This window comes from Ahaetulla prasina, chromosome 5, assembly GCF_028640845.1.
Source record: "Ahaetulla prasina isolate Xishuangbanna chromosome 5, ASM2864084v1, whole genome shotgun sequence".
Taxonomy (NCBI): domain Eukaryota; kingdom Metazoa; phylum Chordata; class Lepidosauria; order Squamata; family Colubridae; genus Ahaetulla; species Ahaetulla prasina.
The window spans coordinates 76366750-76380907 of NC_080543.1; the positions used below are offsets into that span (position 1 = coordinate 76366750).

At 40.2% G+C, this 14158-nt stretch overlaps 1 protein-coding gene across 3 annotated transcripts in view; it reads left to right on the forward strand.

Moving 5' to 3' along the window:
* C5HXorf58 (chromosome 5 CXorf58 homolog) overlaps positions 1–14158 on the forward strand; it is a 118432-nt gene that overhangs the window by 10677 nt on the left and 93597 nt on the right. For all 3 annotated transcript variants that reach the window (XM_058184597.1, XM_058184598.1, XM_058184599.1), the window contains exons 2-5: positions 939–1038; positions 5020–5114; positions 6003–6114; positions 7548–7679. In XM_058184597.1, the coding sequence (XP_058040580.1) occupies positions 939–1038; positions 5020–5114; positions 6003–6114; positions 7548–7679 (439 nt within the window). The remainder of the gene's footprint in view (positions 1–938; positions 1039–5019; positions 5115–6002; positions 6115–7547; positions 7680–14158) is intronic.

The following is a 14158-nucleotide window of genomic DNA, read 5'->3' on the forward strand; positions in this document are numbered from 1 at the left end:
AGGAATTATGAGGGAGAGACAAGAGCCTATATATTTTTTTTTAATACTGAGACAGTTTTATGGCATGATCTAGCAATTGACTGAAATGAGACCAAAGGAAATAAATAATATAAAAATAAAATATCAAATAAAAAGTCAATATTTTAATAACTGTCTCAGGAAAATCCTATACATCGATTCCAAGAATCATAAATATACCTTTTAATTCATAAATTATTCCCCTTATTCCTACTTATCTTTCTATATAATTATTTTCCTCTTTATTGAAAATATAAATTATCATTACAAATCATACGCAATTAAGATTGTAATAGTGTGAAATAAGCTATGTGACTGACTGACCAACTGACTAACCTAGACAAAGTAAGTCAAAACAAAAACATGAAAAGGCAAATGGGAAAACAGCATGTAAGGAATTCAGTAAATGTTGGGAAAGGACAGATTAGGAATATAAATGGAATAAAGACACATAAAGATCAAACCACAAAACATTACAGTTACTACATCTCTTAAGATAAAATTCCTAAAATAATTATATCTCAGTTTTTCTGAAAAGTATCATGGCTAGACAGTTTAAATGTATCAAGCATAAAGTCTTTTCACTTTCCCTATTTTCTAGTTAAAGGAAGGATAAAAATGATACCATGTAAAGACAAGAAATACTATCTGAGGCTGGTCCAGGATCTTGCGGCATTCCATTTCATCTCATTTGACCTCATTCTGGATTTGTTCTGAATATTATTGATGTTGGGATATACTATGTATTTCATCTAAGGTTTATGGATAATAAACAATATAGGAATGTCTGACTTGTTACTAATAACTTCAATCTAGAAATACCTGACTCTTCTGAGTTGTCTGTTTAAATAATTTCCCGACATTTTGAAGTTATTGTATTGTTGTACGCAAAGTTGGTAACATTTACTTTTTTCCGCCAGGGTTAAAAGAGAGCAAGCAGCTGTAAAAATTCAGAAGAGATGGTGGATGCATATGACAAAAAGACTATTTAAACTTCTGAAACACACAATTCGTGCAGCGGTAATGTCTTATATACAGTGATGCCTGACTAAATATAGCATTATTGTTTTATCCTTTAACTTCTTTTTCTTTCCACATCTCCTGTTTTAAAATAGATTCCCTACATCCGTGATGGCAAACCTATGGCACATGTGCCAGAAGTGGCACGCAGAGCCGTCTCTGTGGGCACATGTGCTGTCACCAGCCGCTGTTCTGGTTTCCAGCATGTGCATGTGCTGATCTTTGTGCATGCCGGAGTCCTAGAAACACAAAGACCAGCTGGCTGGTGCGCATGCGCCATCTCTGCTGGGCCTGGATGGCCATGGCGCCTATGGAGATCTGTCTTTTCCCACTCGCAGCCTTTCTACCTAGCTGCTTCACCTCCTTCGGGCTGGGCGGGTCTGCTGAGTGGTGGCAGTGGCAGTGGCTGTGCAAGGGGAACACGCTCCACACACAGGTCAAGGGCAGAACCCACGATGGGGCTGAGGAGAATCAGACAGTGGGATGGAGTAAGCGCATCCAGTAGTCCGCATCACGTGCCTCTCCCCCACCTCCATCTGCTGCTAATGTCTCTGTTGCAGGTGCTGCTGGGACGGTGAGCCCAGTGGAGTGGGCTCCAGAGCCGCAAGGTGCGCCAGCTGAGGGGCTGGAAAACATCGACCCCCATGCACAAAGGGCAGTAAGCGAGCAATGGCTGATGGTTTCTGGTACCCTTATATCGCCTTGTGGCATCAGCACCCCTACCTCACCCCCCGCATCGGCTCACCTCATGTGGGACGAGCCTCTTGCAAATGGTGCCTATTTCTCAGCTAAATACCATTTTTTTTCAGATTCATTTTTTGTGCCATCCAACTGTTTTACCATTCTCCCTGATTCTGTTGAAGGTTCCCAACCACATGAAAATTTGAAACTTTCCTTTACCTTACAGATTACAGAATTCTATGCTATCTGGAAAATTAAAATTCTAGAAGTTTGATATAAGTGTGTGTGCGTGCACACATGCGTGCAGGTGCAAAAATATTATCGTACCATGTTTCCCCGAAAATAAGCACCAACTAGAAAATAAGCCCTAGCATGATTTTTAGGATGCTTGTAATATAAGCCCTACCCCCAAAATAAGCCCCAGTTAAGATCGTCATCCCTTGGGGATAGTGGGAGTAGCCAGCACAGGAGCCAGTGAGTACACGGGGCCATGCAGCCCATGCTGCACAGGTGAGTCTGAGCACTGTGACCGCCAGGCCATCCATCAAAGGAGTACGTGGCAATAGAGGCATGGGGGGTCCTGGCTGCCTCTTGAGGATGGGGGCTTTCTATCCTTCCTGTTTGCTGGGGCTGTTGCAGTTGGGGTGGGAGGGAGCAGGAGGCTCGTCCGTGTTCAGCAGAGCTGGAGGAAGACATTGGATGGCAGCCAAGTACACAGCTATTGTGATGTGGCACCACCCCCATCCCACCACCTGCCTCACCTTGCTTTACGGCAGCATAACCATCACCAGGCAGAGGCACTGGGAGTCACCCAATTCAGCCCCCCTGGATGTGCTGCACAGCCGCCTGCCCTGGCGCAGCTGGAGGCAAGCAAAAACAGACGGGATGAGGTGGGTGTCCAGTGGACTGGATTACATTCCTCCACCTGCTGCATGGAGGTCTGGCCTAGCAGTTGCTGCGCTCAGACTCACCTGCACTGCATCTTGTTTTTGGACAAACATGGTAAGATGAAAGATAAAATCTGACAAAAACCAAGAAGGATGAAGAAGAAAAGAAATCGGAAAAGAACAGAAAAAATGCAAAAAAATATTTAAAAATGACTTTTATATCAGTTTTAAGTATAAATGTAAATTACTGGTAAATCTCTTATTTTTTTAATCTCAAAACCCCACATTATAATTCCATTTTTTTCAGTTTTCAGAGCTAAATTAATAGCTCAAAGGATTTCAAAGATATAAAATAAAATTTGCATTGCAGATTCAGAGACAACGAGCAAAAAGAAAGGATAATTTTTTTTAAATAATTAAAACAGATCCATATCTGAGCTTTAACTATCACCATTCAAAATACATTAGAGTGCAGTATTGCACCTTTGCAATATATGGTCCCCAGGGATATAGACCTTCAAACTATACATGTATACTCAGTATATTAGCTAGGGTTTATGGCTTGATAGTGACACCATTGCATTTCTCTGCATATATCACAGTTCCTCATTCTTTTCTTTCAGCAACCCACTACAAATTTTGAGAGGGTTTCTGCCATTAGTAATGGGAAAGTAAAGATTTATTTTCATCAATAAGCTGATCATTTATTGGCAGTAAGAAACGAATTATTCTGTTTCCCAACAATTGAAACAGGAAGCATTTACATGCATTTTGTTTGTATGTTCTGGATATAGTTTTGTCACCCAGCTTTTGCTATGGCCATAAATAAAAGCTGATTTTTTTTGCAAGCCTCGTCTGGAGTCTCACTGTCTTTGGCAGCTCAGTGGCTCGGGAAAACTTCTGGGACCTTACAATTCTAATTAAAGTTTATTGAAAAGCAGATATTCTTTTTTCTGAGTGAAAACTTTGAAAACAATGGCTATAGTATTGTAGTGTGAATCATGTTATTCATATTCCTCCAAATAGTGATATAATATAATTTCTGTCAGGATTTTCCATATCTCTTTCCCACATCCTCTCTTTCCCAAATCCTCATCCCAGTGATATTCAAAACAGCATAAATTTATTTATTTATTTATTCATATTTTTATACTGCCCTTCTCCGAAGACTCAGGGCGGTGTACAGCAGATAAAATGACAGTAATCCAAAAACAATTTAAAATACCATAACAAGATTAAAAATCTAATTAAACCGCTGTATACTTAAAAATATTAGATAAAAAATTACAAAAGATAAAAACCCCTGTTAAGAAGCCCGCTAAAACCCCCAAATATTAAAATCAATCAATCAGGCCAGCCCCGCTTGGTTTTTTCACCTCAAGAAAGCCTTGAGCTCGTGTTTAAAGGTCCGAAGATCAGGGAGAAGACGGAGTCCCGCTGGCAGCTCGTTCCACAGAGCCAGGGCCCCCACAGAGAACGCTCTTCCCCTGGGGGTCGCCAGCCAACATTGGTTGGCCGACGGCATCCTAAGGAGGCCCTCCCTGTGAGAGCGTACTGGACGCACCAGACAATGGGAGGTAACTGATGGCAGCAGGCGGTCCTGTAAATATCCCGGTCCGATGCCATGGAGCGCTTTAAAGGTGATAACCAACACCTTGAAGCGCACCCGGAAGACCACCGGCAACCAATGCAGCCTGCGCAGGAGAGGTGTTATATGGGAGGTACGAGGAGCTCCCTCAATCCCCCACGCGGCCGCATTCTGTACCAGTTGGAGCCTCCGGGTGCTCTTCAAGGGGAGCCCCATGTAGCCCCATTGCAGTAATCCAGGCGGGAAGTGACGAGGGGATGAGTGACTGTGCATAACGAGTCCCGGTCCAGGAAAGGGCGCAATTGGCGAATCAGGCGGACCTGATAAAAAGCTCCCCTGGCGATGGCTGTCAAATGGGCTTCTAAAGACAGCCGTGCGTCCAGGAGAACGCCTAAATTGTGCACCGATTCCCTGGGGGCCAACGATTCGCCCCCCACAGTCAGCAATGGGGTAAGCTGACTGTGCCGGGACGCCGGCATCCACAGCCACTCCGTCTTGGATGGGTTGAGTCGGAGCCTGTTCGTCCCCATCCAGACCTGAACGGCCTCAAGACACCGAGTCATCACATCGATGGCTTCGTTGGGGTGGTTCGGGGTGGAAATGTACAGGTGAGTATAAATACTGAGTATGTCAAGGGCTCATTGAGCTATTTCCTTGTTCAAATATTTCTTCAAATATTTCAGTTTCTAAATCTTGGGCTATTTTAAGCATACTGTTGCCTCTTTGTTTCTCTTACTAACCTCAATTTGTGTACGCAGTGATCATAACATTTCTGTAAATATAGAACGTTGCAAAACTATTGGTTAAATACTGTATTTCTTTCAGGAGTATTGCATTAGCTATGATATTTTAAAAAGAGTGAGTCCTTTAGAAGCTGAACTTCTTAAAGAACCTACTATTCAATATAAAGTCCGATTCAGGTAAAATTAGTACTTTTATTTTCCTTGGTTCCATATATGAGATTACTTTTGTCAATATGATGTTTTTGTATACAGAAAAGGAATCAGTGCATTTTAAGCACCATTCATATTTTATAGGCAGCAGAGTCAAACAGTATTAGTGAGACATCCACTATATTCTATACTACCAAGCCAATTGTGATTTTGTTTACCATATTGTTCAAACATAGTTTGAACATAGTGAAATAGGAAATATGAAGAGGGATTAATAGTTTGATCTTTAATCTGTTTTCAAAAAGTATTTATTTATGCCTCAGGAGAGCATTCAGATTTACAAATGGGAAGTCTGAAATATAGTTTCTATTCAGTAATTTCTGTGAACATGTAGCCTTTAACACATACATACATACATATGTTGATCTGATTAAACTGATCACTTATTGATAAGAAAGATGAAGCAAGAGTTATACTATATATTCAGAATTGGTTTTTATTATGATTGCTGAGAGATTTTTCAGAATTTTCTATACAGTTGTAATTCAGAAAGGGAGACATTCACTAAATGTTCTTAGGAATTGGATATGGACAAATGGAAATTGTTTCTCTTCATAACAGGAAAATATTTACTGCAATAGAGTCAATTACCAAAAGGAATTTTGCATAAAGTACCTATGCTGACTCAGATTATGATAAAGAAAGCAGACTCATTTATTTCTACATTGTGCTTAAATTAGAAATATAGTTTTTTTGGTTGCCTTAATTTATAGCCATATAAAAATGTTTAAAATAATTATGAATCGTATTGTTTGAATAGGAAACACTTAAATGAATTATGACTTCTAAGGCAGAACATAAAAAATAAATTTTCCATAAAAATAATTACTCAGTTATGTTATTTCCTCCCTTCAGATTTGCTGGATGTGATTTCCCCCCTTTTATTATATTTAAAATATTTTGTAAATCAAGAACCAAAAACAACCAATATATCAGTGGGAAAAGAGTAATAACATCAGAAAGTAAGGTAATCTACTGTTAGTTTTGATTATTTTCTACTTATCCAAACTTTTTTGCACATTTAATAGCTATCATATGTTATTTCAGCTAAAGTAGACATGTAACATACTTGTCATAACTTGCAAATGTAAGCATTATTTAATATTTAATCAAATAAGATTTGAGGATGTCTTTACCTTTTAATATATCTGTTAAAACTATTTTTAACAGGTGGTTCTTGAGGGTGAAATAATTCTTTCAGTTTTTTAAAGAAACAGTTATTTTAGGAATATAGTTGGATCTCTGAATTCTCAAGGATGTTGTCAATGTTTCCTACAAAATATGTCAAATTCCACAAAAATCTGTACTCTTGCTCAAATAGCCACAGATGCTTTTATGTATCCCTACACACACTTCAGATGTGACCTCTAACCTAAAATCATGTGGCCTGAAGTCCCAAAATGAAAATATCTTCATCAAGGCTGGGAAACAGAGGGAGAGAGTGCTCGCCACTTCCTCTAGCAGCCATTTCGGTGACAGTTTTAGCAGCCACCTGACCATAAGTAGCTCAACAAGTCCTCCATCTGGCACTGGTGAAAGGAAGCCAAGAGTGAAAGAGGAGGAAATGGCGGCACAGGCGCTATTTCAGGTCTGTATATAAAATAAGTGTTTCTCAACCTCGACAACTTGAAGATCTGTGGCTAAGGAATTCTGGGAGTTGAAGTCCACACATCTTCAAGTTACCAAGGTTGAGAAACACTGGTGTAAAAGATTAGTATAATAAATTTCACCACTACCACCACAAAATACATGAATATAGAGATCCAACTATAGCAGCAGTGCTAAGATATTGCTTGGTAAATAACTATCTTAGAAATGTAAACCTTGATAGTAAAAAAAATATATTTATTTTTTCCTCAAACTGTACTTAATTGATTTATATTATGCTTTTCTGCTCAGTAATTATTTTAAAACTATTGCTTAGTATCAACAATACTTAAAATAGTGAAATATAGAAACAAACATTAAAAATAATTATCAGTTAAAATATGGTAACAATTAAAATATGCTGTGTCTTGGTTGCTCTTCTGAAGGCAGAGAAGTGCAAGTTGAATATAATTTACAAAGGATTTCATTCCATAGTTTGAAAACAATAAAAAGAAAGGTTTTCACAAACAGTTAAATAGGAATTTAAATGGGCAGGATTTAAATGGTCACCATATTTTACCCAATTCTGCCCCTCTCTCCCACCCCAAAAAAGGTATGGGGAAGAACATTGAGTTATCAAGTTTTCAATATTAGCTCACCATGCTGTGTTAAATTAGATGTTGGGGTAGGTTTGTGGGGGAAGAGGAAATGCCTTTTTATTGTAGGAATAAGAATATTTTTCATTAAGCACGTGAACTCATTCTTAGTGAAATATTATCACTTTTTTACTTTATATTTTCTAATATTTTCTAGGCAGCTGTTGATGCTTGCAAATTAATGGGATATCGGATGTATTATAATCAGATTCTTCAAGATGAACTTCAGAATAAAAGGCATGGAATAACAGATGAAATAGATATTGCTACAATAAGAGATTACATGCAAGTAAGCAGTGTTTATATTTATCAATCACATGGGATTATATAATTAAATAAATACTAAATTTCCATTCAGTCAAATCTAATCCACATAGAATCCAAATTAAAAGCATTTTCAATACATAGTTCTTGAATGGTTCTGTTGAAAGGACCTGTAGCATTTGTGATAAGTGGTTCAGCCTGTTAAACTGCTCTTGCTGTTAAGAAGTTTTTTCCTAATACTGAATCAAAATCTACTTCCTGTAACTTAAAACCATCACTTTATATCTTACATTCTGGGGTAATACCATAGAAAACAAGCCCTGATATTCTTTGACAACTCTTTAGAGATTTGAAAATACAGATAGCCCTTGACTTATCACCAATTATTTAGCAACTATTCAAAGCTACAATATAATACTGAAAAAGTGACTTACGACCAGTCCTTGCACTTATGACTACCACATATTCCCTGTTGGTCACATGATCAAAATTCAGGTACTGCATTTATTATGATTGCAGTATCCTGGATTCATGTGATCACTATTTATGACCTTACCAGCCAGTTTCCAACAAGAAAAGTCAGTGGGGTACTATATGACTAATGTCTGTCTGATTTGTTTATAATAAGCATGGTAAAAAAATTCATAAAATTGAATATGATCATGCAAAGCCTCAATTAATGACAAATTACCACTTAAATGACAAATTTACTCGTCCGTATTATATTTATAAGTCAAGGATCACCTCTACTTGTCATACTCTCCATCTCTCTCATTATAAGTAGTCCTTGACCTATAGCCATTTGGAACAAATTTTTATTGATTTTTTAGTCCCCCCACACACACACACATACATGATTTATGAACAGAGTGTTGGCCATATCATATCTTATACAATTCAATATGTTCAAATACATTTTACTTAGTTACAGTTTTTGCCAAAATATTCTTTTTTCATAATATTCATTTCCTAATATTTCCTTGCTCTTTATTAAGTCACATCCTCTTTCGCCCTCAAATTCTAATTTCTCCATTTTTATTCGTGTTCATTCTCTTTCATTCTTTTTTTTTTAACTATTTCAGTTTTTATCCTAATATATTCAAATATATTCAGGGTTGCCTTTCTTCCATTTCATCTTTTCCTTTTCACAGCAATCCTTTCTTCTCTCACTCCCTTCCCTCCCTCCTTTTTTTCTACCTACTTTCTTCTCTCCTCTCCTACTCCTTCTCTTCTTCCCCTTCCTTTCTCCCCCTCACCCTTCTTCCTCCCTATCTAACCTTCTCTCCTACTCTTATTTCCCCTATCTTTCCTCCTCTCCGCTTCCCTTTCTTCTTTCTCTCACCCTCCTTCTCCCTTTCCATCTCTCTCCTTATCTCTCTCCATTGCTGTATTTATTTTCATATCAATATTTCTGGTGTCCAGACAACCCCGGTTTTCTCATTTATTATGCATATTTCTCAAACTTCCCCTCATATATTTTAGTTACTAATATTCTCTTCATCTTATTCCATTTATATCATATAATCAATTAATGCAACTTTCCACCTCTTATTTTCTTAAAGTTTTTATTCACAATTCAATACTTATTATTTTCTTCCAATAATGTACATCATTTACTAACATTTCAATTTTATTCCCTTTTACATCTTAATTTCAATCATTTTCACTTATAAGCCATACTATCTTTCACATTTCATCTGCTGGATTTTCCATTCTTTTATATATTTAAAATTTATTTCCTTACCATCCACTTTAATTCTCTCTCATTCCATGCGTTCTCCAACACAAACAGAAAAAGAAAACGTATATCTCATTATATTTTCCACATTTAATTTACTTCTCCTCCTCTTTTTTTTATTTTCCTTCATTCATTTCAACCTTTTTACTACCTTTTTACAATAATCCATATATTTTCTTCTAAAAAAAGAAAAGAAAGAAAGTTTCTACCATAATTTTAGTATTTTTCTACTATTCATTTTTCTTCTTCTTTTAACCATTTTATTTCATTCTCTCCCAAATCTCATCTCTTAATATTTTTCTCCCTTTCTCTCGTTCTTTTATCTTCTTCTTTCTTCCTTTCTTGCATCCTCTTTTCCACCTTTCTCTGGCTTTTACTCTTTTAATTTTCCCCCTCAATTTTTCTCTATTTCCTCCTCTTCTCTTTGTTCTATCACTGCTAATCCCAGTGTAATTATCTATTTTTTCCGCTCTTTTAATTTTCCCCCTCATTCTTTTCTTCTTTTCTTTTTTCCCTTTCTTTTTTAAAATATCTTTCCCCCTCTCCATTTTTATTCTTTCTCTATCAGTCCCAATATGATCACCAGTATTATCCTCACTCATTTCTTTTTCAACATTATATTTTTGTTGTTCTTGTTTTCTCATAATGTCATCATTTCTTTTTTTATTTTCAAGCCACAGTTCTGCTTGTTTGTTCCCATTACAGGACTCTCGCACCATTTGAAGCATCTCCCATAATTCATCCCAATTCTCCATGCTTTCGATGTGAGGAGAAAAACCTTTTAGATTTATTTAACTTACGTATAGTACAAATTCAAGTCCAAAATATTGTCTCTCTTTTCCCCCCGTTTTTTCTGTTTCCAAATGCAAGCCAGTTCAATGTTTTTATTTTTTCCTGTCATCCAAATTCCAATCTTGATCTTTTCCAGTTCTTACCACAGCTGTTCAGTCCCTTTCCTCTTAGACTAAACAATACAATGCTGTTTTTTTCTCTTCTCCAGCAATGATTCTCTCCAATCCACAACAAATCCACAGCAACAAAATGTCACTATTAAATCCTTCTGTTAGTAGAAGATATTTTCGCTCAATCTTCTTCTCCGTTTAATATTTATATTTTCTTCCAAGACCAAGTTTAAATCCAGATGGAATGTTGTTTCTTTTAGGGCTTTTGTCTTATAAATCCTCTTTGCAACAGGCAATTTGCAGCTTCCCTGTTCGCGCCAGCTGGTGCCTTCTTTCTTCGCTCTCCCTCCAGGACAGCTATGGTTCATTGAGAACTTGCAGAATGGCAGGAATTTCGACATCGGTGGCGCTGCAGAAGGACTGCATGTTTCTGAAAACACAAAGAGTCACAGTTGCAATGGATGCGAGCCTCTCCGGCTGGGGGGGCACATGTGTTCTCTCAAGTAGCACAAGGACAGTGGTCCCCAGCAGAGCAACAGAGCAACATCAATTTCTTGAAACTACGGGCAGCCGGGCTAGCTCTTTGCCACTTTCAAGCCACAATGGCAGGTCAGCATGTGCTGATCCTAACAGATAATGTGGCTACGAAAGCCCATGTGAATCGAGAATGTAAAGTCTTTACAAATCCAAAATGCCCAGCAACTGCCCCTTTTAGGCTGGCAGGGACATACAACTTCACCCCCATCCACGCGAGACCATAACGAACAGTACACTCATTGCCGTGGGAGGTGAACCAATCATCAGTTTTTAGCATGCCCCTTAATTGCTCACTTAAACTACTGGGTATGTTTGGTTTGCCTCTTGCCTGGGCTCTGGTGACCACCGGAGCTGCCAGTTGTCTTGAAGGGATAACCGGCCGGATTACCTCTGGTGGTGCACTATTGTATTGAGGCAGTCTCAAGGGGGCATCAGCCATAAAAAAAAATTTCCCCTAGGAGGTAACGCAGAGTGAAATCAAAGCGATTGAAATGTTGTACCCACCGGACTTGCTTGGGTGACAACTTCCGCGGGGTTTTTAGGGCTTCTAGATTCTTATGGTCTGTCCACACCTCAAAAGAATATTTCGCCCCTTTGAAGAAGTAGACTGCCCAAACTTTCTCTGGATCCATTTCTGTCCCCTCATTTGAGATGCGGTATCCCAAATAGTCAATCTTACTTTGATAGAATTCACATTTTGACAACTTAGCGTACAATTCGGCCACTCTGCGTTGTTTCAGAACTGACCGCACTAACTTCACGTGTTCATCCATGGTCTCTGTGTAAATAAGAATGTCATCTAAGTAGACAAGAATCCCCTTGTAGAGGTGCTCATGCAATACCTCATTAATCAATTGCATAAACACTGCCAGGGCCCCTTGTAACCCAAAAGGCAGCACTGTAAACTGGAAGCAACCCAGGGGCAATTGAAAGCAGTTTTCCACTCATAGCCTTCCTTAATCCAAATTATATACTACGCCTCCCTCAAATCCAGTTTAGTAAAAATCTTCCCCTTGACCAGGTGAGCTAACAGGTCTTTCATTAGGGGCAGCGGGTACACATTTTCTATGCAAATTGAATTCAGATTTCGATAATCCACGCACAAGTGAAGAGAGCTATCCTTTTTCTCCTGAAATAAAACCGAGGCAGCCACTTGGGGCCTCGCTGGTTGGATGAAGCCCTGTTTCAGGTTTTTATCAATAAAATTCCGCAGCTCTTCCAACTCGTGAGGGGTCATAGAGTAGATCTTTGGTTTAGGGAGCGTCACCCCTGGAAGGATCTCTATGCCACAGTCAGTGGCCCAATGGAGTGGTAGTACATCTGACGCCTTCTTGCTGAACACTCCCCTGAGGTTGCAATATTTCTTAGTGATGTTTTCCTCCCCCGGTATGCGTTCACTCGCCACCACCGCCCACTCCTTCAAAGCTTTAGCCATGCAAAAAGGGTTGTCTCTTCTTTCCCTGGCAGGTGGGTGGAGCGGATGCACAACCATCCTTTCCTCCAATTCACCTGGGGGTTTCATTTCCATAGCCAAGGCAGTCCAAGCAAGAGAGGTTGTTCCATCCCAGGTGCTACGATGAAACTCAAAGTCTCTCGGTGATCCCCCATCCACATCTCAACAGGTTCAGTCACAAAGTGGGCGCCCCCCCCCCAGCTACTGACCCATCCAACTGGCAGATTGCGATCGGTACTTTCATCATTTTTAGTCTCAGTCCCATTTTGTCCACCACCTCTGGGCTGATAACACATCTTGTGAATCCAGAGTCTAAGAGGGCTAGCATCTTTCCCTGGGCACCCAATGAGGGCACTCTTAGTTCTACTGGGATAGTCATGGGGCCCCCGCGTTGACTTACCAGGGGTCATTGTCTGTGTCGATTTCGGTTTCACTGTCTTCTCAGTGGTCAGAGTTCCCAACTCCTCCAGGCCTGGGGAAGCAAATTCAACAACTTCCACCCCTTTCAGGGCCATCTCCGACTCTTGGCTGGAGGCTTGTCAGCTTTCTTCCCCCCAGCAGGGGTTGGCTGGGAGCCAAGCTTGAAGAAGCAGTCGGCTACTCGGTGTCCCTCTTTTTCACATCGGAAGCGGGCTGTGGACCTAGGCTGCGAGGTTGCGCCCCCCTTTGGACACCCTGGGGCTTTCTTTTGGGGGGGAGCAAGGGAAGGCTTGTACCAATTATGGCCCCCATGGTAATGATCCCTGGTCAGATCAATCTCCCATTTCCGGCCATCACATACCAGCGTTGTAAATCTCGAGGGGTCCCTTGGGAGCAGCAAGCCTTGTAGACGTCCTCATTAAGGCCATCCTTATAACATTCCATCAGAGCCTCTTGGGACCACCATCTTATGTGGCGCACCAGCTCGCGAAACTCCTAAGTGTATTCCGCCACCTATCTTCGCCCCTGATTTATAGACTTCATCCTGATTCTGGCCTTTTGCTCAGCTAGGGGGTCCTCAAAATGCTCTCGAAGTGCCGCCATAAACTAGTCATAATTACTCAGCAGGGGGGAATTGTCATCATGGAGGCCCATCCACCATTCAGCAGCCATTCCCTCAAGGGCCATAGTAACACATCTCAGCAGCTTCCAATGGAAAATCCTCTCCATACTCCTCCATGTAGTTCCATGCTTGAAATAGGAAGAATGGGATCCCCTCCATATTTTACTGTCAGTGGTGGAAGATTTGGAATGCCTCCAGACTCCTGTCCCCCTTGCCGGGGGGGTGGGGGTCTGGATCACAGCCTCAGTTTGAGCCCCAGCAGCCTGCTCTCTCTCTGCCCAGCCTCTGGGAATTTCTTCTAAGTTCGCTGAAGCCTCTGGTTCCCCCCTTGGGATTTCAATCTCCTCCCTTACCTGCCCCTGCATATCTTTTGCAGGCTTTACGACTCTCAAGGGCCTGAATCAAGAGCTGCACGGCTTGAGTCAGCAGGAGGTCCTCTTTGTTCTCCTGCCAAGCCACCTTTCCATGCCAGCATCTGGTAACTGTCACCCCTGAGGAGATTTCATCCTGTCAACACCCAGTGACCACTTAGCTGTGGCTGGTTTTTCTTCAAGCTGTAATTCTGACATCCACTCCGAAACCTCCCTATAGTGCCTGGACTGAGGAGGAGTGGATCCAGCAGCTCCCATATCTTCCTGGTCATTGTCTTGGTCAGACATTCTTGGGTCAGCCCACGGTAGAGGTTTCTCCGGGATGGCTGGTAAAGCAGACTTTGCTTAATGTCAAGTGTGCCTCCGTTCAAAACTCAAGAAAGAAAAACCCCAACTCCATATTTGTAGAGAAAGGTACTTTTACTGATTATGAACTGATTGCAATGAAAGAAAAGCAAAAT